General features: G+C 38.9%; 4 protein-coding genes across 4 annotated transcripts; 2 read left to right on the top strand and 2 right to left on the bottom strand.

The window, feature by feature from the left end:
- Positions 1–70: 70 nt before the first annotated feature.
- ints11 (integrator complex subunit 11) lies at positions 71–7993 on the bottom strand. Its single transcript, XM_034536500.1, has 17 exons — positions 7811–7993; positions 7427–7524; positions 6965–7038; positions 6644–6872; positions 6436–6534; positions 6320–6354; positions 6097–6235; positions 5946–6010; positions 5386–5575; positions 5215–5298; positions 5038–5127; positions 3863–4025; positions 3636–3746; positions 2944–3005; positions 2645–2787; positions 2139–2268; positions 71–387 (listed from the first exon to the last, which is right to left on the bottom strand). Exons 1-17 carry the CDS (start codon positions 7836–7838, stop codon positions 322–324), a joined length of 1806 nt encoding a protein of 601 aa, XP_034392391.1. The 5' UTR covers positions 7839–7993; the 3' UTR covers positions 71–321.
- Positions 7994–8399: 406 nt separating this feature from the next.
- On the top strand, positions 8400–10660 carry cptp (ceramide-1-phosphate transfer protein). Its single transcript, XM_034536556.1, has 2 exons — positions 8400–8767; positions 8855–10660. The coding sequence occupies exons 1-2, from the start codon at positions 8640–8642 to the stop codon at positions 9375–9377; spliced, it is 651 nt and encodes a 216-aa protein (XP_034392447.1). The 5' UTR covers positions 8400–8639; the 3' UTR covers positions 9378–10660.
- A 1035-nt stretch (positions 10661–11695) lies between these two features.
- On the top strand, positions 11696–12418 carry ubxn10 (UBX domain protein 10). Its single transcript, XM_034536553.1, has one exon. The coding sequence runs from the start codon at positions 11696–11698 to the stop codon at positions 12416–12418; it is 723 nt and encodes a 240-aa protein (XP_034392444.1).
- Positions 12419–14491: 2073 nt separating this feature from the next.
- Positions 14492–18559, bottom strand: zgc:193690 (ATP-dependent RNA helicase DDX19A). The gene is made up of 11 exons (XM_034537784.1): positions 18416–18559; positions 18192–18255; positions 17917–18100; positions 17748–17840; positions 16903–17005; positions 16690–16804; positions 16399–16576; positions 16054–16291; positions 14914–15076; positions 14638–14832; positions 14492–14553 (listed from the first exon to the last, which is right to left on the bottom strand). The coding sequence occupies exons 1-11, from the start codon at positions 18476–18478 to the stop codon at positions 14492–14494; spliced, it is 1458 nt and encodes a 485-aa protein (XP_034393675.1). The 5' UTR covers positions 18479–18559.
- Positions 18560–23333: the final 4774 nt, after the last annotated feature.

Here is a 23333-nt window from a genome sequence, read left to right as displayed (position 1 = left end):
AGTCACTGTTAATGTAACTTGAAAAAAAAGTGTTTATTGAAACTAACTTTGTACATCAAAATAAATGGGATAAATCAGACTGAGTATTTTATTTTCAGAATCGTGTGCAGTTCAGTCTATAAACGAGTCCATAATAAAGTCTCCTACATCACTTAAAAAAAGAATGGGCCAATAAGGATGACTATCCTAACATTAAAAAGGGAGCAAATTCAAAGTTTATAGGTGCAAATATGTAATCCTCTGCCCTGGGAAGGAGTTTTGAGCCTCCACAAATCCAGTTTTCTTCCTTCAAATGTTCGTAGTTTGGGAACAAAAGATATTTCAGCAGAGTCCAGATGGAAGCCCCTTTTTCAGCAGAGTTGAAAGGAAGCTGCCCAGGTCCTCGTCCTGACAAAGAAAACCAGAACACAATGTCAAAGCAGAAGCATTGGAAGGAAAGACAAAGCACCATATTGTTTAGCTTAATATGCATTAACATAAACACATAACTTGAAAGTGGTATCATAACATATCAGAGAACTGACCACATTTCCAATAGTAACTCATAGATAAACATCACTGTGGTTCCCACATTTTCTTTTACCAGATGACACCTTCAAATTAAGCAGTTGCTACTCGCAGCCCGTCGTTTTTGCAAACATAATGTCATACACTCTAAAAAGGTATGTACATTTTAGTTTTCTACATTTACTTGAATTTGTGTATCTTGTATGTTTTTTTATATTTCTGGATTCTAATCTTTGCTAATTACTTTTACCTATATATATATCACTTGTGTACTTCTTACAAATAAACATTGAATCCTTGATCAATTATCAGAATAGTTGCCATTTCATTTTCCATAGATCAAATTAATTAATTATAGTAAACACCATTGGGATAACAGTTGTTATTGATGACATAACAGTAATACATTTAGGTAGACAGTTAAATGCATATCCTGCCATCTAAATGCTATATTTAATGATATGATTGAGAAATACATAGATAGATAGATAGATAGCTAGATGATTATATCAAACACTGATTATATTAAACACTGATTATATCAACCGCTGGTATTATATTTAGTGGCACATTTAATAGTAAGACTTTTTTGAGATAAGTATAGATGGAAACAGATGACACAGAGGCAGAAATGTACCATGTTTTAATTTGCACAAAGCACAAGAAGCCACAGAAACCCTTTCCGTTGCACAGTGACTTGTTCCCCCACCTTCTACTTTCATTATAAAGCCCCAACTCTCAAACTGTCTGCCCACACACACACACACGTTTCCACTTCTTGATCAACCTTTCTTCAGCACTGTGAGGGCATGTGAAGATTGTTTAACTGATATTCCGCTAGGAGGTGCGGTCAGACCGGATTTTACCCAAAACAAATGCACTTGCATGCTGTGGCAAACATTATCTGGGACAGGAAAAGATGCAATAATTTTATTTATCCCCACAGGGTTGTGCCTTATTCACACTTCTGTTTAGTACATTTGCAGAGTTGTCAATGATCTCAGCATCAGTATGGACTCAAATGTGCTCAATCTTGTCCCTCTAGACCTCAGTGCCAATTTAAAAACTGTAGATCACACTTATTAGAAAGACTGGAATCATGGGTGGGATATCGGCATAGTCTATCAACACATCAACAGAGTTCCACAGGGATTTAAGCTTATTAGCTTATTATTTAGCTACCACTCAGACACATAATAGAAAAATACAATGCCCATTAATATAATTATGATGATGAATATGGATAATACACATATATATATATTTCTATGTCAATGAATGACTCCAAAAGTTTTGGTGCAGAGTGGAAGAGAAAATAAATTAAGTCTCATCTGGATTCTTTTTCTATTAAAACAAAAGATGAATTACGGAACCGTGATGTCATTCTCAACATCAAAAAAAGAGGGTGTAAAAACAAACAAACAAACAAACAGAGCCTTTAATTATAATTAATATTTTATCATACTGGTAATTTCCTTATATCTGACCTGCCAGTTGCTGTGCAACTGTTTAATTTTCTTATTATCTTTTTTTTTTTTAATTGTGTTTATTATGTTTTTATGGTAATTTAAAAGGTTCTAAAAACATTGTCAAATTAAATCAATGACGCAAAGACAATGAAAATATTTTACCTGATAACTCCAGGAAAGTAGCAGAACTTTGGTGTTGGGGTCTTCAGCAGAGGAGGAGACTTTGATGACGATGGACTCCACCATGACTGTTCCATCGGGGAGGTGCTGGATGGTGTAACCTTTTAACACGCTGAAGAGACAAATGCAAACGCCAGGGTTTATAATACATTCTATCTTACATGTCACAAAATGCAGCAGAAATTAAATGTGTTACATGACACATAAAATAAACATATTTCTCTCAAGCATCCAGGATTAAAAGGAGATCAAATCAAATATCTTAATTCTCAGAAAACAGAAATGCTGACACATTTTATACTGTATATCCCAAATATACTAAAATATATATATTTTTTTAAACTAGACCCTGGGATAAAATACTAATTATTTTGTAGAAAAAAGGCAAACAAGCAGTGATGGAGGACGGTGGAGAAAGTAGGCGTTTGCCGATTAGAAAGTTGCTGCAGGAAACCCAGTGAACCTCCTCTCCCTGCAGTGCTACTCACCTCTTGAGGTGTAAGTAGATTCCGTGAAGTGTGTCGGGGTCGCTGTGCGGGTCCTGGAGCGGCACGCGGCAGGTGAAGCGTAACTGATGTTCGTTGAGGCCCAGCTCCTTTAGGGCCTGCTCTGACGACACCAACTTCAGACTCTGTGCTCGGGGAAAGACAACGAGGAGTCGCATCATCATCTGTTGAGTGCCATTACTGAGCAGTTGCCACTAGACTGCAGGTCAAACAAGTATTTAGAAAGTCCAATAGCGACAGACTCACTGCACTGACCTACAGTCGGAAGTATTTGAACTTACGTTTTCTTTCATGATCAGGGTTCCATGCATGGTACGAGGCTTTTTGGGATCAGGAAGCGTCCCTTCAACACAAGAATGGTTTAGAGCATAAATAAATAAACAGATAAAAATCTTCTGCGTAGATTTGGGAGCTGCGGATTATCCCTGACAATATTTTCACCGATCTCAGTGGTTTATCATGAAGAAAGAGCAGATGCTTGACCTGACGATCTGGCAACACGCTGTAGCATCGTCAGTGAGCTGCATCTCAGGGAGGAGAAGTCTCGGTCGGCAGTTTGAAGTGGTTAGTAATATATTTTAAATGATTCAAACATTGTAGCACTGAAAAAAATTCTAATGTCTGATATTATATTCAAATGTCAGGCGTAGGGTTAATTTGAAACTGGACAAAAAGTCAAGAAGGAGTATGGAAAAACATTGTACTGTCCTGAAAGGCAAGACTTCTCATTTTCTCTTTGTTTTAGAGTCCATCATCTCACATACATGGCATTTGTCATTATGAAAACAGATTTGGGTTATGGTATTTAGGTGGCACTGGACAAGAGAACTGTCCGTGTCCACCACACTGAATTCTGAAACTGTGTCGGCACCCTGTAAGCCATCGGAACCAAAAGACAAACTTTGTGCCATTTCATTTCTACCTAGGTTGTGAATTAAACAAACTAATTCCTTAAAAAGCAACCAAAACATACCTCCGAGAGCCATTTCTCGCTTGAGCAGGTTGAGTGAGATATCCACAGGCACGCTGGGATTTGTTGTCACAGTCACCGTCTCTCCGTTGGCTGGCATGTGGCAATCTACGCCTGCCATTTAAAAACAACATTAACAGGTCTGACAACACATTCTCCTCCTACTGTGAGCATGCAAACGTCTGCCAATGACTTTTGAACATTATTGATGTGGATGGAGATGGACTTACTGAACTCCTGTTCAATCTTGCCCTTGAGGAACTCCATTTTTACTGCCTCCCCGTGAACCAGCAGCATGTTTCGGGGCTCAGCCATGCGAATGAGCTGCATGATGCCCTTGGCATCTGCATGGGCACTGAAGGACATGTACTCCACCTGTAGCTTCACATCCAACTGTAAGAATCAAAGAAAATTAAGTCAATCACTGAGCCAGTTGTTTTTCACATGGATTACAATTTCATTTATTTTTTGGTGGTTATTGTTAAAGTAGTTGTTTCATTTCTTGGGAAATACACTTATTGGCAAGAGAGTTAGATTGGAACTCTCACTCTTATATCCATTTCATTCAATATGGGGCTAAAACTAGGAGACAATTGGCTTATCTTAGCACAGACTGAAAGCAGGTGAAAACAACTGGCCTGACAATCTAAATCTCACTAATAGACTGCTGCAGGAATTAACCCATAAAACCCAGACATGAGTCGGCATTTTTGCACTTTCAGACCCCCGTCTCAAAGTCAATGGGTTTCTTGAATGTTTTTTTTAGATGCCTGAAATAAGATCTGTGGTTAACACAAGCTATAGAGATTTTAACATTCTGTTCTACAACATAAAATAAGTCAGTAAATAACCCGCTTGTGAATTTTTCAGCTTTTACGTGTCTTAAAAAAGTATTCTAACAAGTCGCTAATTGGGACGACTAAAAGTCATCTCGCCAAACACTGGTACGCCTTTAACTTCAAGGTGGTGAAGTGAAATTATGCGACCGAGGTGTACTTCATTTATAGCCTAAATCTAAGCTTTTTACTACAGGCGATTGCATTTATGCTTAAAAAATTGTGAAGATTATCTTAATGAAATAATGTGTTAGTATCATAAACTTGTGTTTGCCAGAGAGTTTCTTTTCTGCAATATTCCAAAATGTAATTGAAAAATCCCATTGGCTTTTTATTGAGGGAACCAGTGCGATGACAACTTCAGTCGGACAATAAAATTACGTTTTTAAAAAGGTGTAACTATTCCTTTAAGCACCTCTGCATTAGCAGACACAAGGAGGATGAGAGAAAGGGGGGATAACATGAGGAAGTTAATTTATCTACAAAGCTGAAAGAAAAATTGTTCAACCCATAAAATAAAGTATGATCCCATAACTGACACAGATGAAGGGGAAATTAAAAACTCTTACTGTTGCTCTCCCTTCCATTTCCAGTTTCCTCTGCCCATTTAGGATCTTGTGGCCGATTGTTCCTTGTACACAATACCCAGGCATGATGACCTAAAAGAGGCAGAACATGTTGTTCAGTTGTTAAAAAACTAACCGAACAATAAAAAAAAACATCTTTTATTTTCTCTTGAGACTCACCATGTTTTTCTCATGGCCAGCCCATTTCTTGAAGATTTGCAAAGACTGGCCAGCATGCAGCATACCTGGTGTGGCAAACACCACCTGAAAGTGCACATATTGTTGTAGTTCACTGCCATTTGAATTTTCATCCTGAAACTTTGTCGAGGAAAAAATAAAAAATAAACTTACCATAGGTCCAGGATTATCAGCATAGGAGCGATCAAAAGGCTTGATGTGCTTGAATTCAAACATGTTTCTTTGTACAAAGGTTTTTCGAATCTTCTGGTTGGTCCATGTTATGAAAAGCTTGTAATAATGATTCGCTTTTTCAGTCAGCCCAGTGGAGAAGTAGATCGGGGCCTTTAGGTTCATTCTTTCCCTGTTTGAGGAGAGGAGGTAATTAGTGTCTTTCCAATTAGTACACTTATTACAAAAAAGTTGATAAGAATACCAGCATTATCCCATTAAGGGTAATAAAATGAATTCAGCCATTTAAGATATCTGCTTTTTTTATTTGTATTCCAGACACCTTTACTAAATTTTTTTTCAACCATTATGAACCACACAATTATGTGTCATCATTCATACAGGGACCAGTGTTCATCTCCACAGATTAATTTCACTATAATCATTGCTTTCTTATTCATAGCTTTTACAGAGATGTATTTACAACCACAAACCTGTACTGATGTTTAAGGTAATACAAGACAGCGTGTGTGAACTTCACTTCTTTGGAAGAACAAACCTACCAAAATGTTTCCAACAGGATGCAGAGTTCTTGTGCTCTTCCGAGGGCAAAAACTGGAATGAGAACCTGAAAAGATGAGAAATTTGTAAAAATCTGAACTTTCTCTCCACAAACACTCCAAAATAAAGAATTCCACTAACTCTGAAAATTACCTTTCCTCCTCTTTCTATGCTTTCATGCACTTTCTTCAAAAAGTCTCTCTCTCTGCATCTCTTTGAGTCCCGGATGGTGGTGGCATATGTCGACTCTGAGATGAGGACGTCTGGACGGCACTTGTCGATCCATGCAGCACTGCAAATATACAAACACAAGGATGAAGAGACGGTAGGTGTAAACTCCAGCATAGAATCATTAAATACAGTCAAGGCCACTTACCCTAAATGCCTGTCGGGTGTCATGTTATAGTCTCCCTAAAAATGAAAAGACATTATTCTGAGAAAAGTCACTCTCTGATACGGACTCTGACACAGTGCAGACTTGTTTACACTCACAGTGTAGACCACAGACTCTAATCCCACTTTGATGTGCACCATGGCAGCTCCCAGGACATGGCCTGCATAGTACGCCTTGATCTCCAGCTCATCATCCACCTGCAAGCAGCACAACAGAAACAGCTTGATTTGCCATCAAAAGAGACGAGCAGCTGGTGCAGAAATTATTAATAGATAGATGTCTTCAAAAATGATATGAGCACTGCACCTGGACGGTCTGGTGCAGGTTCAAAGGTACCACTTTCTTCATGCAGTCCTTGATCATCTGCGAGGTGAAGAAGTTGGTTTCTCCTTTTTTGTCGACGGTGATCTTCCGGAAGTCCTCCAGCAAAATGGGACAGATGGCCTTGGTGGGATGGGTCATGTAGATGGGTCCGTCATAGCCCACCATCTCACTCATGAAGGGCAGAGCGCCACAGTGGTCCAAGTGGAAATGGCTGAGAAAGGAACAGGTAGCCATGTAAAAAACACTGGACTGATATATTTATTCTATCCATATTGGTGAGAGAGAAAATACATTAGAACAAACCTGATGATCACACAGTCCAGAAATTCAGTCAGACGCCCATTCTGGGTTATATAAGAAAAGTCTGGGAAACGTCTCTGCAATGACAATACAGATTTGCATTCAATGGGGATTAGACTGTAATTTATCTTCTCCACAAAGTCCAAATTATGGACCATAACCTAATATAGTCAATATACAATGACATATATTAGCAAATCCTCACATTTAAAAAGCTACAACTAGAGAATGTTTTGATTTATTTGCTTTAAAAAAAACTGCTAATGCATAAAAAGTAGTTATTTCGTTGTATAATTTATGTTTCCATATGTGGATTCAACTTTAGTCTTTTCTTCACTTTTATGTAAAACATTTGACAAGTGTAGTGTGTTTGTGAAATTAAACCAAAGAAAAGAAAAGAATGACATACTGACATATTGCCGTTCATCTTACACGGTTATTCTTAAATATAAGCTATTTACTTACGTCATCATTGTATCCCATGTGCATCCCACAATCAAGCATTATGTTTTTGCCTCCAATAGAGACGAGGATGCAGCTGCGGCCGACATCCTGTCCAGCACCTTGGAGAGGGAACAGTGAAGTTGAGAGAAAGCTTTAAAAAAGCAACACACAGTCAACGCGCAACTAAGTTAGCTTCGCCAGCTAACAACGGCTGGTGGCCGCGATGGGTGAAACTTACGAAGTGGTTTCAAACATCACGACAGAAAAAAAAAACACACGTTATTGCAGCTCCAAAAGCGCCAAACACTTAGATGACATGTAACGTTAAAAGGTTAGACACATGTATTGTTGACGGAACTAGCAGAGAAGATGCTAGCTCCCTACGTTGTCGTCAACGGTACTCACCAAGTGGTGTTACTTTTATTTCAGGCATGTTTTCTCAGCCTGACGTTGAAGACAGAAAAATGACCCGGGATTCCGGTCTAGTTCCGATGAAAACACCTTGTATACAAAGATATGTTTATTGTCTAACTTGTATAACTACATGTGGGTCATTTCGAGTCCAGACTTTTCTTTTCTTTTTTTTTACCAGAGCCAAGCTACTCACTTCCGGGCAGCACCTTCAAAATAAGAAAGCCTTCTGCAAATCATGTTACAAGAGTTGACTATACAACTTGTTGAGTTGATGTGCTTTTGTTTTAAATGTATTTACACAACGCATACATTTTAAAGGTTGATTCCAGTATTTTCTATAAAAAAAATAAAAAAAATGCAAACATCTGATATGCTCTGGGCATTAACCATTCCATATTTCACTGTTCATTTTGTTCTCTTCTTCTCTGTTTTTTGCCGATGTCATTGTAAAAGCACAGTCGCGACAGGTCCCCTTTCGTTAATATAGATCATGGCAGCTAGCTATATGCTCCTTATAACAGCGAAGCGAGCGCTTTTATTTTTAAAGTAAAGGTTTCAGATTTCCGGTGTTTTCCGGCTCGAGTCTGCGCACTAGAGGCGGATCGGGAATGACCTGTCGATCCACTGAGATGAAGACTCTCGCTTAAATTTCCTTTTTTTCCTCCGAATTTGTTTTGCAGCTGATGTGTTCGGTCCCTGGACTTACACCTCAATACTTACATGAGTTACGACCTCCAGTTTGTTGGTAGCCGTTCGTCACATTTGCACATTCATTTGTTGCCTTTTGGCTTTTGTCGATAGCACTTCCGTATAGAAAACCATGGCTGGCACCGAAGAAGACCAGAAATTCTGCTTGCAGGAGGTGCTCGACACTTTCAAGTTGTGTTTGTCGGAGAACAAGGAAGTCTATCTTGAACACTACGTCGCAGGGTGGCGTGGTCTTGTAAAGTAAGTGTGTGGTACATACTATATACTCAGCTGAAACAGTCTGTAAAGTGTCAGGTGTGCAAACTGTTTCGTTTATCCCATCACTAGATTTCTGAACAGCTTGGGGAGCGTGTTTGGATTCATCTCCAAGGATGCTGTCAACAAGATCCACATCCTGGTGACTCTCCTGAATGGTGAGAACGGTTCTCAGTATGCCACTGTCCAGTCAATGGTCAAGTATGAGCTGGAGAACGACCTAGTGGACCTGACCAAGAGAGGCAGCCATCCAGAGTCCGGCTGCCGCACCCTCCTGAGGCTCCACCGTGCACTGAGGTGGCTGGAGCTCTTCCTGGAGCGCCTGCGCACCAGCAGTGAGGACGGCAAGACTTCTGTCATGTGTTCAGAGGCCTACAATGAGTCTCTTTCCCAGTTCCACCCCTGGGTGGTCCGCAAGGCTGCAGGCATGGCGTTCTGCATGCTCCCGGGGCGCCCTGCTTTCTTTGAGGTGATGAACGTCGGCCCCACGGAGCAGGTGGTGGCCAAGCTCGGGGAAGCTCTACCTCTCATCTCTGAGGTGTACCAGATCACAGAGGAACTTTACACTCAACAAAACTTGATGAACTTACCATAGAGATCAAAAAGTACTATTATTAGCCACTTCATACATTACATGATTGCAAGGGCTGTCAATCAAGCTGCTATTTGTTTTTGTTTACTTAAGTGTTGTTTATCATCTGCATAGTGTTATTAATTAAGCATACGTTCACTCACACTAATCTGTAACTTCTATATTTCCATTTTTTTTAATGATGCATAAAGTTACTGTCAATTAAAATGTTGCATGTTTATCTGCACTCTTTAATAATGGATCTCTTTCAAATTCAACTTTTGCTTCTAGATGTATACTATTATTATTATTTTAGTAGATGAAGGGAATAGTTGGGCCCAAGTCTTAGCTCACTGCCAAAAGCTTTTTGTTTTATTCCAAACATATCTACAAAAATAATCTACAGCTATTTTGACAAATAATTTATCTTCTTTTTTTTTCAAGCAACAAATTAAAAACACCAAATCTCTTTTTTAAGGTTCTGAAATAATATAAGAAATGTGCTGCCCTTCTTAATATGTTGTTGTTGACAGATTTCATTATTTGCACATTGATAATCATAGTAAATAGATAGATAGAAATTAATTAATGAAAATAATAATAGTTGCTGCTCTATTTAGAACCGATAGCAATAATGATTTCATACATTAGAGAAATACATGTTTGACATAATGTAACAATAGGGCCATTAGGTCAAGTATTTGATACCATATTCCACTCACACACTGACATATCTTGCTAATAGATCATGAATGTGATATTGTATGATACCAGATAAATCTCTATGGTCTTGTTGTAAAAATTACATTTAAAAAACCAACAACAAACTGCAGCCTTAATGGGAGAGAAGCAGTTTCTAAAACACTTCTTCAGTGACGGTAAAGTCTAAAAGTGCCAACCGCATTTAATTTATCTGAGACATTACTTTATATTTAAAAAACACATCAGTTTGATGGCAAATATTAAGAAACCAAATATTAAGACAGATTTAAAGAGGAAACAAAGATTTTTGCAGTGGACAGAGTTGCGAACCCAACTAAATACGATCTCAATGCAGTTTTTTTAACGTATAAATCAAACAATACACTATTGTTATTTATTTATTTTTAAGTGATTGATATATTGTTTCTTAAGAACGTACTGTATTATAGACAATTAAAATAGAATGTATAAACAGTGTTGCACAATGAAAATGGTTTACTTGGTTGATGTTTGTGAATTTGTGTTTTGTTCGATCAGACAATCATGTTTTCATTTTGAGTAAATGAGGACACAAATTACCTCTCATTGTGTCATATTTTTATATTTCGGTGCTCATGGTTGTCAATAGTGGTCCCTATATAGTGATGTTTATGACTTTCTTTTGTTTTATGAACCAACTGTTATAAAATTCCAAAAACAGTCCAAAATGGACTTGATAGTGATCTGGCCGAAGTAGGGTTATGTAGTACTCCCAACACCGACCACAGATGTAAAGCATACAAACGTGTATTGTATATAACACAGTGGTGGAAAGCAACAAAGTACTTTTACTTAAGTACTGTACATGAGTAAATGTTTGTGGTACCATTCTCTGCTATTTCTTCTTCTACTACAACATTTCAGTAGGACATATTGTTTCATACATTTGTTTGACAACTTTAGTTTCCCATTCCTACACAGATTCAGATTACTGAAACAAAATAAAATCAACATTATTATAATTGATATATTTCAGCTGGTTTGTAGGTACAACAATATGTTCTTCCACCCCTGCTTATAGAGCAGGGTTCTTAAACAGATCTAATTAGTCATTTGCTGTGGTGGACTTAAGTTGAAAATAGATGTTTACAAGTAATTATCACAAATGTAAGAAAGGGCATGAAGTATGAAGGTGATAAAACAACGATGAATATGTTTTTGAGCCGTCAGAGGGCCAGAACACCCCAGAACTGCAGGTTTACATCTTCAGCTGCAGTTGCAGGTTACACCTTCAGCTGCAGGGTTAAACCTGTAGCTGAAGGGTTAAACCTGTAGCTGCAGTTGCGCACTTCCACCACCAGATGTCTCCTCAACTCCAACCAAGTCGTCGTCAAGGCAACCAGACTGTCATAGCAACCTCGCTGACGCTTAAAGAGAGGCACTTCCTGCTGAAACTGGATGAAAAGCGCACAAACGGCATTTTCAGCGTTTTAACTTCTAATTCCGCTGCAACGGGAGGACGCATCTATTCTTCCATTTAGAGAAGCAGCTCATAAACATCAGGGTATGGTTGTCTTTGACTCTTATTGTGAAGGACTGAAGCCAAGAAACAACTGTGAATTTTCACTGACGGACTCTTCTGAACTCTCCTTTTGCCATAGATGCATTTAACAAGGCCAACGTCCTCCAAAGGGCGAAGCAGACTGGCTGTTAACGACTCTCCGTCTTCCGGTGACGCTGACGGGATACAGAGGCCTCCCGTGTCTCCAGATTTACCCGTCTACAGCAGGCCGGACAAAAAGCTACGCTCCCAGTCCCAACCTATAATGTGGCAGGCCGGCCAGCTGAGCCAGGAAGGGGCTCTGCAGATGTTGCAACCCGCCCCCGCAGCTCCACTGCAGTCCTTAAACAAGTACAAGGTTCTTCCAGCTATTGGTGGAAGGCATGGTGTGCGTCCCGGGAGAGGCCTAGACCAAAACATGTCCACGCTCAGCCTGTCTGATAATGCCGTCCTGCAGCAGAGGCACCGGCACGAGGAGCTAAATCTCCCCACAGTGAAGGATGCGACCCAGACCAGCCGCGCTCATGTGGACAAGACGGCCGGGCCCAAGCCCCCTGACCCAGGACCAATAATGACCAAAGAATCTGGCAGCTTGCTCCTAGCTATCCGAGCCCCATGTGGGAGGAGGTTTCAGCAGCACTTTGATCCCACAGACACTCTGCTGATGGTGAGAGCCAGTGCAGAGCTCAGGTATGAGGCCGAGTACGGAGAGGCTTCCATTGAGACCATGGATGTGCCACGCAGGACCTTCACAGACATGGGCGTGAGCTTGGCCCAGTGTGGCATCTTGAACAGATCGGTGTTGTGCATCTCACAGAATTAAAGTGGAGGGTAGTCAGAGTAAGCCTAAATCATTTTTCAGTTTTGCAGATCTGGCTTTGTGCTGGTATTTAAATATGCCCCCCCCCCACACCCACTTATTCTCTTGGATGTTTGAGCCTCACTTTGCAAAATGGTGTATGCTGCAGTTTGATGAAGGAGAAGTCATTTTGTGTCCAACACTTCAACGTTTGAGATTAAAAACACTTGCATATTCAGAGATTCTGGATTTTTGAGGGAGAAGAAGCAGAAATCATTTAAAAAAAGAAAAATCTTTTAAATATGTAATTGATATAGTATGTTGTGAAAACGATACATATATCTTTCAGGACATTTGTGGCTTCAATAGATGTGCTATACATGTGATTTCTTATTTGGTAATTTAACTTTGTTGTAGAAAATCCGTTTTGGACTAAAATGATTACTTGTAGACTATTACTATTGGTTGTACAACTCTATTTTTGTTGTAAAACACATCTCGAGAGAACCTTTTTGGAGATTTTGATGACAGCCAATTCAGAACAATTGGGTCCACTAATGCGTAAACTTGGTAACTTGTTTTGCTGCACGATTGCTCAGAATACTCACTAATATGTATTCTGAGTGGCCGTATATATAACCAGTTGGCCTATGGGTACATTTTAAATAGTATAGTATGTTTCAGTCAAAACAGTAGGTGATTACTTAATTAAGAAAGTATCTCCTGTCAAGTATTCATTTATGTCATTTAATATCAAAGCATATGAGTTAAGAAATGCAGCAACAAAATGGGTTGTTGCAAACATTCATATCTTTTGTTTTTTGATTAATGTGCCAAATATGCTTTAATTTGGATGCAGATGCACATTACAGCCAATATATGATGAATTCATCAGACTTTACTTTTATACTATAACTACTGCGCTGCTGTAGAAAAAACAAAGGAATAATCCTGTGACTAGTTATTGATTCACAAGTTGAGATAAGGTAACATGCAGGCACAAAAGGTTTAGTGGTAATGCACCGGAACCAGGAAAACTGGAGGCCTTTCACAGAAGATATGTTTACATGCAAGAAAAAGCACAAGTGTAGATATTAAAATTTAGAATGAATCCTTGTTATTAGTAACACTTGTACTTTTATTTGAGTCAAAATGGCCGCTGTGAAAAAGGTCATCTGAGAAAGAACTCCTTTTATGTTTCTCATGCTGAATGGATCCATAAAATGATTTCTGGATGGATGAAAGCTGTGTGTTCTCGATGGAGAGTGAAAGTACCACAATACAACAACCCAATCCTGCTCTTTCAAGAAAAGGAAAACACTAAATCAATCAGGTTACACACTTCCTATCTTTTGAACATATTGTATACTACCTGGAGAAATATATTTTCATTATATTATGTTTATTAAAAGGTTCTGAGCAACTGCTTCCTTTTTCTTAGATATACCAATACAATGGTCTTGCTTATGTAATGCCAACACCTTCTCTCTGTAAAGTTAAGGCTGTCAAGCGTTTCAATTGCAAGAAACTGAACAAGTTTAATATGCAACAGCAGTTATTTACTTTCTGTCCACACAAAAAGAGCAACAGCCCTGGCTTCACAGTCCAACATCAAATTAACTTATCAGGAAAACTAAGCACACTATGGTGGAAAAAGCATTTAAACCTTAAAATGCTTCAAGTCACTCAAGGATATTTTTATTTTAACTCAACCCTGAATTTCAGAGACACATTCTTATATCTCACCAATTCTACATTAATAAATTTACTTTAGATAATCGAACGCAACACTGCAAACCAGGATGCATGATACGACTGTAGTATCATACCACCCTTCTTAAATGCTGTTTAACAGCTAGTGGGTTGGTTTATAGTCACGGGAAGACAGCTTAAAGGCTGAAGGTGAATTCAGTGATCAAACACACATCAAATGAAAAATGTGACTAAAATGACTATGCAAATAAGTTTGCATAGTCAACATAAGCATGCATCTTTCTTCTGTAAACAATAAAATGCAAACAATAAAGAACTCAAGTCACATTTGAGGGAACCTGTCTAACTGATTTAGTCTTGCGTATAGTGCACGTAGCAAAGCCTTCAGATAGACAGCTTTTCCATTTCTTCGAGATTACTCGTGTCAAGTTTGGAGATTTTCCTGTCTGTGGGAGAAAGATGGAGATAAAAGTCATGTTAGGATCCTTATAGTTGATGTTCTACATGATTAAACTGAAAGAAACAGGAACATACTGAATGATGCTCAATTGCTTTGACGATATCCATGCTGCAGTCGCTGTCAACCATATTGACCGCAAATCCTCTTCTGCCGAAGCGTCCTGTGCGGCCAATCCGGTGCAGGTACGTCTCATTGTCAGCCATCCCTTCCATGTTCACAGGGAGGTCAAAGTTCACCACAAGCGACACTTGTTCCACATCAATACCTGTAATCAATACAATCACTAATGAGTTGGAGACTTCAGAGCATAAAGATGTTTGAATGTTAAAATCTCTCACTCTCTCACCTCTGGAGCACACGTTTGTAGTCACAAGTACTTTCTCCTTGCCATTCTTAAAGCGTTCAATGACGGCAGCTCTCTGCGCCACTTCCATTTCCCCACTCAATAACGCCACCTGATGCCCCTCTGTGATCAGTTTTGAAGCCAGCCAAGAAGCCATTTTGCGAGTCTGAAGAAAAAGTATCAGCTAAACATACTACGTCCTGTCAAGGGACATTTTTCTTATCTTATCTTAACTGTCAGTTTATCAAAAAAAGACCCCATTGAAAGCTGTATCTGGATATCCTAGGAGAGGAAGAGGGAGTGAGATGCCCGGACAAGAGATGTGACCAGATCCTCTTAATGCAGTGACGATACGGACATTTCATACACAAGACTTATACAAGGCAGACCTGCTGATGTGCAGAAACATTGGACCAGTTATGCGTGTAGACCCCATATGAGAACACTCTGTTGGACACTGTTAGGAGAGAATCCAGTCTGCAGTGTTGTTAATACACTTCACTGATGAACAAGGTCATTCTACAGTAACACTGGGCTTAATGATCAAAGAAAGTTTTTACATAACTTCTGTCCATACTTGCACAACCTCTCTTGCGGTAGTACAGTACGTTTAAGCATTATTAAATTTTAAAAAGGCTCTAATCCCCCAAAAATGTTGAGCAAGCTCAGGTTGCCAGATCTATTTAAAAATAAAGAGCTAAAACCAAAGCAAAGATCCTATTGTAAATTGCCTCCATGAGCATTGTACATGCAAGTACATTGAACTCTTTCTAGTGGTCCTAGCCTGTATTCCAGTAAGAATACTATAGTCTTCCCCCCTAAGTTGGAATATACTTTAACTGGGCAGAGGATAAATAATACATTTCTTATTACCTCAGGGAAGGTGTATTGAAAATGACAAACATCTGTAATAATGTTAACTTGCAAAGAGTGATTTCAAAAGAGAGGTGCCAATTGCTCCTCTTAAAGTGAGATTCCTCTAGTCCTAAAATGATCATATTGAGATCCCAGTACAATGGAAGCAGAATGGAGATGACAACAATTATGAATAACAGGTGATCATGCAATTATTATCTGGGTTAAAATTTTTTACATTAATCATAATCAAGTGTGTATCAAGTAGGGTTAAAACAGCTGACTTACATGGCAGAAGATCATGGCCTGTGCAATGGTAAGGCTCCCATAAAGATTACAGAGCGATGCAAACTTGTCCTCCTTCTCATTACAGATCACATAGAACTGTTTGATGGTGTCCAGTGTCTCCTCTTCGCGCTTCAGCTTGATGATATTGGGATCAGGAACCACCTGCTCAGCAAACCTCCACACAGACTCCTCAAAGGTTGCGGAGAAAAGGAGCATCTGACAGTCCTTTGTCAGCTGTCTGTGTTGATACAAAGAAGAGCAAAACAACATTGTGACAAGAGAATCATGTTGACAGACAAAACTCTTTTATTCTCATTCTTGGTATGTTCTCTGAAAGAAACCCACCTATGGATCCGTATGCTCTGGTCCCGATGACCTTGTGTGGCGATCATCACATCAGCCTCGTCAAGCACAAACATAGTAATCTTGTTGGGGTCAATAAGCTTGTACTTCGTGCACCAGTCGAGCACTGTGCCTGGAGTTCCAATGACAATCTGTTCCTGCAACTTGATGCCTCGGTTCACTAAACAGAATGCAGAAATCTATATCGTGACATAACCAACTCTCGAAGGACTTGAAAGACCATTTTGCTGGAAATTTGAGCAGATGGAATTACAATTATGGTCAAATTCTTACTTCTGTTTCCTCGAATGCCGTAGGCCAGTTTGACATCAGGGCAAAATGTCCCCATTTGCTCGATTACTTGACCAATCTGCAGAGCGAGCTCGTATGTTGGCGAGATGCAAAGGCACTGAAAGAACCAAGCAGTTTTTAAATGTTGAGTGTATTTCAGCGTCTGCAACTGAATGTTGACACTGACTGACTCTGCAGATCTCATGTTATGCTTACCTGAGTCCACTTATTTTCTGTGTTTACATGGCTGAGCATGGCCAGAGAAAAAGCAGCAGTTTTACCCGTGCCAGACTGGGACTGGGCGATCAGATTCTGAGGTCTGGAACAGGAGGAAATACATATACATAAAGAAGGGAATAAATCAGACAAACCTGACATAAGGGACATTCTAATAGATGTGTATAACTACTGCAAGGACAATAGTTACAGTCCATTTTAGAGAGGAAATTAATTTTAACTATTTTGATAATCGCTAAAATTGTTTTTTACATAATGTTTTTTATATAAACGATTAAAACAAGGAAATAATTTGCATTAATTGACAACATATATAAATCAGCAGTTAGAGCCCTCGTCCATTGACGTCATGCCAAATTAGCTTTTACATGTTCTCATTATTGTTCAAATCTAGCTAACAATTAGTTGTCCAGAGTAGCAAAAGTCATGGATATGATAATTGTATATAAAGTACTCTGCATTTAATTTAATTGATTAACTGATTGCCAGAACATTCAGCAATACTTTTGATGATTGATTAATCTTACAAGCAATTTTTAAAGCCAACAAAAATTATATATATATATATATATATATATATATATATATATATATAGTGGGTTTCAGGTTCTCAGTAGTGAAGATTGAGTTTTGGATTGTTGGTTAATTAAACAAAAGCAATTTGAAAAGCGCCAGCGAGGGTTTTATTTGATTATTTTCTGACTATTAATAGAGTTCAGGGAGTTTTGTTTTTAAAGAGACCAATTAATAATTTCCTGACCATTGACTTATGAAGAAAGAAAACTTGTCTCTGCAATACTTCAAAAGAGTAAGAATTAACTCACGGCTGTGCCAACATCATGGGCAGAGCATTCTCCTGAATCCTTGATGGCCTGTTGAATCCCATGTTGTACACGCCCCTCAGCAGTTCAGGTGTTCTATCGATCAAGTCAAAGTCACACAAATTAATTGTCATAGAGAGGGAAAAAAAAGTCAAATGAATGTCACACTTACAGTCTCAACTCCTCAAAAGACTTCACGGAGTACAGAGGAGACCTGGGGTCCCGCTGCAGGACCTCCACCTCGTTTCTGTTCCGCACCAGAGCGCGGCGGATCAGTTTATTCACCAGGGACTGTTCGGCCAGGTCCCCGCCTGCCCTAAAATCTGGAGTTTCATTCTTCTCCGGCACAATGTTGCCTGGCACAGGTGGGAGAAAAAAAACGTCAACCGCCTCAACGGTACAATTACGCCGTCGATATGTAAAAAAATCAACTATTTATTAAGTTACCATTTATGTCTCCTCTTATGTTACGAGGACCACACACTCGGGTAACTTTCTTTGAGAAGTCCAACTGGAGGGAGAAAAAAAATGACGAGCGAAAAAAAAGATGGAATGAAGTGAAAAACAGCTAACGTTGGGTAGCTAATTAGCTTCCTTGCTAATGAACGATGAGCAAGTTAGCCCGTGTTTGATGTTACTTTTTGGAGGCGCGTGTCTCCTCTAAAACTCACCTGTATGGATGGAGTTGTAGCTTCTTGAACATCGACAGCAACTGCCCACGAGTCTTTGGACATTTTCAAACATTAACTGTATGTTTCTATCGAACCAAAACAGCACTTTTCTTTATTTTATCAAAAGTTTGATGTCAGCGTGAATGATGTGCGTCAAAGTGAAGTGACGACGTGCGGCTGCTCCTGACCTGGACCAACCGCAAACCGTTGGACCACACCACTGATGCTGCCTTCAAATACATCGGAAATATCGTATTTTCAAAAAATAGACCACCAGAACCAGCTAACAGAAGTGATACATAGCCAAGAAATAGGACGATACTGATTATTATAACGTCAAATATTGTGTTTACCATAATTCATTGGCCTATCCTGTGTGGAAAGAAACGTTTTAAGAAGATTTTTAACTTTTAATGACGATTACAAAATTACAATTAAGTTTCTAAGTCTCTGTTTTTGTATGTTGGCTATACAATATGTGTCTATTTATGTTATGTTCTTCTTTATGGAACTGTGAAAGAAAATTGCTCTTTGTACTGGCTGAAACAACATAAACTAAATACTTGAATGCATGAAATATTTTGTTTACGAAGTTTAAAAGTACTACCTGAAGGCAGCGTGGTATTCACACCCTGTTTGTATGGTGAACCTGCTGACACAACAATCACATTATCGACAAAGAACTACGATGTAATAAGTAATGTTACCAATTTAATTCAATATAGTTAACACAGGTCCATGATCAATAATAAAAAAAACAATTGCAATTAATTTTTTCCCATTTAAAACTTCCTTTGTATGCCATAAATCGTAATCAAGTAATGCCATTTGGTGATTTAGTTTCTTCATAAAAATAATTGTTGTAATCTTGATGTACATCAATATTTATGAATTGAAAGTATTTATTTAATTCAAGTCTAGTTTAAGCGTATGTTTAGGCCCAGTGTCATGTACAGTGCCAATAGATTATTCTACATAAACTAATTGAATATTGTTTTCTATATAGTAACTTCAATTTGAATATTTTTTATGTTTAGATCTTTTTTTTAATTAATCGATTTTTAACTGATTAATCAATTTAGAATAGTATAATAACTTCCACCACATACAGACATGCCTGATTACCGTGTGTTTGAAGAGGACATGTGCAATGTAGAGCTAAGACTTGGTAGATTAATTGGTGAGTCAATTCTCTAAGTAATGATCTCTGGTTCCAGCTTATCTAATATGATGATTTGTTTGTTTTCTTTGTCTTATGTGATCGCAAACTGAAATTATTTGAACAATTTCATTACATGGCCTTGGGTTTACGGCAATCACTATTTCCAACAATTTATAGGCCAAATAATAAATCAAGAAAATAATCTACATATAAATCTAAAATTAAAATAATCTTTAGATGTTACCATTTGTTACATAAACAATAACCTTTTTAACCTTGAATTTGCCTTTAACCTTTCTACTATTTGGTTAGAGACAGAGAGAAAGAGAATGCACTGTATCATTTTGGTGGCTGTGTGTGTTGGAGAGGTTGAGAAACAGATAGACAATGAGAGGGAAGGAGAGAGGGGAGATAGGTGTTTTACAGACCTGGTTTTATTGGCTGCAAGTTAATTCAATTTGGGGGCGGATGCTGAGTTTCAGATAACGCACTCACACTCACATACACACAGACACCATCTATGTTTTCTGGACTATGACAATTACTCTATATAAACACACATTAATTGTCATGGTAACCTCTCAAGAAAACAGATGGATATAACCAAGTAATCACAAAACATAGACACAGCCAAGAACCCGCATTGGATTTGAAATATTCAGGGCTTTTCCAATCACACCCGAGAGAGGAAGAGAAAGAGATTATAGATAATGTGAGGGAGACATGTCTTGCTCCCCACCCACATATGTCCCTCCTAGTTTTTTTTTTGGTTTACTCTACTGGTGTTACAGTGCATGTCAAATTCTGATCCTCGGTTATTATAAAGGACACCTAAATGGTTCCAGTTCAGGCTGCTCGTGTGAGTGGGTGGTGCTGATGCTTTAAATGGGAAGGGGGATGTTTATTGGAAGAACCGGACCCTCTGTCTCAGCCCTTCGCTCTCTCTCTCTCTCTCTCTCTCTCTCTCTCTCTCTAAGCCCTCCAAATCCAGCATTCATAGGGAGGAGGAGGATGAAGAGGAGGCGGAGAATAAATGAAACTGTTTTTGTAACCACATGTTGCTGTGCTTGATTGAACTGCTGCAAGCTCCTGGGTTACCTACCCTTCCTTTCTTTGCAGTGTACATTCAACTATCGATGTGGCCGCTGCATCTGTAGTTTCTACCACCTGTGGCAGCACTCCTATTCCCGCTTCGCCACAGAGAGAGAACAAAAAAGGGGAGCTCGGAGAGGAGGGAGATATCTTTCATGATAAGTGGACTTCTGACAGAGAGAGATCCTCGCTGCATACCCAGTTGACACAAATGAAAGGTAAGATAATGAGTCTGATCCTGTGATTATATCAGATGCATTTTAATGTCACAGTGTGTCTCTCTGATGATGCATATATTAAACATCCCCGTCATTTATTTGAAAAGAAGAAACGGTTGACCAGTCAGATGATTCAAACTAATAGTGATGCATCTTGATTTACAGTGTAAATATATATACAAGACACTGTGTTTCAACAGGTGGTTACCACAGCATCTGTTTTGACACTAATGAGTGCAGAGAAGTGTGGCAACGCTGACAGGAAATGGTGAGAGTTGATGGTTTGGTGGTCTTTTAGCAAACCCAGCAGGGCGATTCATGTGACTAAGCCAACTAGGAGGGAAGCATCCTGGGACTGCCACTTTCAGCACAAATTATTATAAGCTAAAAGACCGTAAAGAAAGGGACACCTCTGAAAAAACACCTGTTGTGCAGCTCATGTAAATGTTTTTTTTTGTTAAAGCTTAATATGAACTTATTCGGAAATTGAATTCACATCGCCTTTTGTATAAGCAATATCTTACATTTATTGTTGTTCAGTGTCTGTATCTCACCACTAATGGTGTCATATTTTTAGCATTGGGAGAGTTTGCAGTGCAGCAACCTGTATGATTTTTATATATGGACAAAGGGATGTGTACCTGTTTGCTTCTCATACAGTGGTTGACTGGACACATGATGGCACTGTTGAGACAGACAACTAAATAGACTGTAATTACATCTGTATGACCTTTTCCTCACCATGAAAAACCATGTTGTGCCTAACATGTTGGTTTGACTAAGATCGTTTGGTTTGAGAAAGACTGATTTAATTTGTATTGATTATGAAGGGCCGCTTGTGTGGCAAGGGAGTGTGAAAGTTGGGTCTTTGGAGATTAGTTAAACTGGTTAGAATTGTACAAGTAAGTGTGATTTTATGTGAAGAAAAGATATGGTGTAGTATTTGAATTGCAACCAGTCACAGCATAACAAATGAAGGCATTAAAACTGGTCAGTCTGCAGCCAAGCAAGCAAGCAGAGCTGTCTCTATGGAAATTGCTTTCGTCATAACACTTCCTACCAAGCCTGTGTGCTGGGGCTCTGGTCGTGCAGCAGGCACAGACCCTTGACAGCACATAACCAAGATTGCTGGTGGAGGAGACGACATTAACAATGAAGCGTGGGCCAGAAGCAACAGCTCTATTTACTGTGTAACTTAATTTCTTCATTCCTCCTCATTTACATGTATCTGAAGATTCTTTTTTTCACCTCACATGGCACTAAATATAGTTGTATTTAACATTGTTGGCATGTTGTAATTATGATATTACCCTAAATTAGTTTGATTGACGTGACCTTTATCTCAAATGCTCACACATCTTAAAGGCTGGTTTTACATCATACCCTTGCAGATTAATGAGGTTATAATATCTATTTGCACCATATAATGGTCCTGCACTGAAGAGTCATCTGGAAAGCTGCTTTCATCTAGTTTCATAGTAATGAGGCCATGCTGTGTGTTTGATGTACATGCTTGGTAACAAGATCCTTGCAGACCCTTTGCACAACCAAATGTATCTCCTCTGGTATGCAAAAATAACCAGATTCTTCTCACAGGCTGTCACTGTTGCATAGTCAGTCATACCCAATAACCCTGAAACACCAACAATATCCAAAGCTCCCATTATATATGATCATTTTACAGTTTTTAAAGCACATATTTTCAATATGTAAATACCATACGCTGTAGTTTATATACACATCTCTACACGTACAGACTGTCCATACTCATCCAGCCCTCTTGTGTACATCCTGTCTATGTTTGTTCAACTTTGTTGTTCTTGTTCCTGTCTCGGGGCGAAGACCAGGGACCCAAGCACGATGCACAAAACGGAGGTAGCAAGTAATAATTCTTTACCGAGTTTGCAACAGGAACAGAATATTCAGGAACAAAGAAACAAACAACAAAACGCTGGAGAACTTGGTTGGAGAATACAAGACAATCTGACAGAGGACAATTGCAAGTGAGGGGACCTAAGTAGTGAGTGACTAACAAGGGAATGGGCTGCAGGTGAGATGGGCGTGAGAACCAGGTGAAGGGAATGAAGGATGATCAGGTGTGAATGACCGGGTCTGAAATGACAAGAGAGTTAGAAAACAGACAGACCAAATGAAAACAACTATAAAAAAAAAGAAGGCGTGGAGCTGAACTGTTACAGTTCCTGGCTGTTATGTCTATTTCTGTGTTGGTAAGAGTACAATTCCTTGTCTGTGCACGTGAAGGTTACTTGGCCAATAAAGGTGATTCTGAACAAAGTTTTTGTTTCATAATGATATTTATTCATGACAGTGGTTTTGATCACATGCCAAGTGCTATGTAGCTATTTAGCACTTATCCAGCATTTATGCTAAGCTCAATAGTTAGCTCGATAAACAACAATGCCCAAAGTATTCTCAATCAACTATT

Source organism: Cyclopterus lumpus, chromosome 7 (genome assembly GCF_009769545.1).
Source record: "Cyclopterus lumpus isolate fCycLum1 chromosome 7, fCycLum1.pri, whole genome shotgun sequence".
In the NCBI taxonomy this organism is placed as follows: domain Eukaryota; kingdom Metazoa; phylum Chordata; class Actinopteri; order Perciformes; family Cyclopteridae; genus Cyclopterus; species Cyclopterus lumpus.
This window is presented reverse-complemented; position numbering and strand designations above follow the sequence as displayed.

Excerpts from the sequence above, each read along its gene's own strand:
- ints11 (XM_034536500.1), bottom strand. The coding sequence starts at position 7,838 with ATGCCTGAAATAAAAGTAACACCACTTG. Across the intron at positions 6,873-6,964 it reads CTGGACTGTGTGATCATCAG|CCATTTCCACTTGGACCACT; the intron begins GTTTGTTCTAAT and ends TTCCTTTCTCAG. Across the intron at positions 6,236-6,319 it reads ACACCCGACAGGCATTTAGG|TGCTGCATGGATCGACAAGT; the intron begins GTAAGTGGCCTT and ends GTATATTTGCAG.
- cptp (XM_034536556.1), top strand. The coding sequence starts at position 8,640 with ATGGCTGGCACCGAAGAAGACCAGAAATTCTGCTTGCAGGAGGTGCTC. Across the intron at positions 8,768-8,854 it reads GGGTGGCGTGGTCTTGTAAA|ATTTCTGAACAGCTTGGGGA; the intron begins GTAAGTGTGTGG and ends TCCCATCACTAG.
- ubxn10 (XM_034536553.1), top strand. The coding sequence starts at position 11,696 with ATGCATTTAACAAGGCCAACGTCCTCCAAAGGGCGAAGCAGACTGGCT.
- zgc:193690 (XM_034537784.1), bottom strand. The coding sequence starts at position 18,478 with ATGTCCAAAGACTCGTGGGCAGTTGCTGTCGATGTTCAAGAAGCTACA. Across the intron at positions 18,101-18,191 it reads CATAAGAGGAGACATAAATG|GCAACATTGTGCCGGAGAAG; the intron begins GTAACTTAATAA and ends CACCTGTGCCAG. Across the intron at positions 14,554-14,637 it reads AATTGAGCATCATTCAGTAT|ACAGGAAAATCTCCAAACTT; the intron begins GTTCCTGTTTCT and ends TTTCTCCCACAG.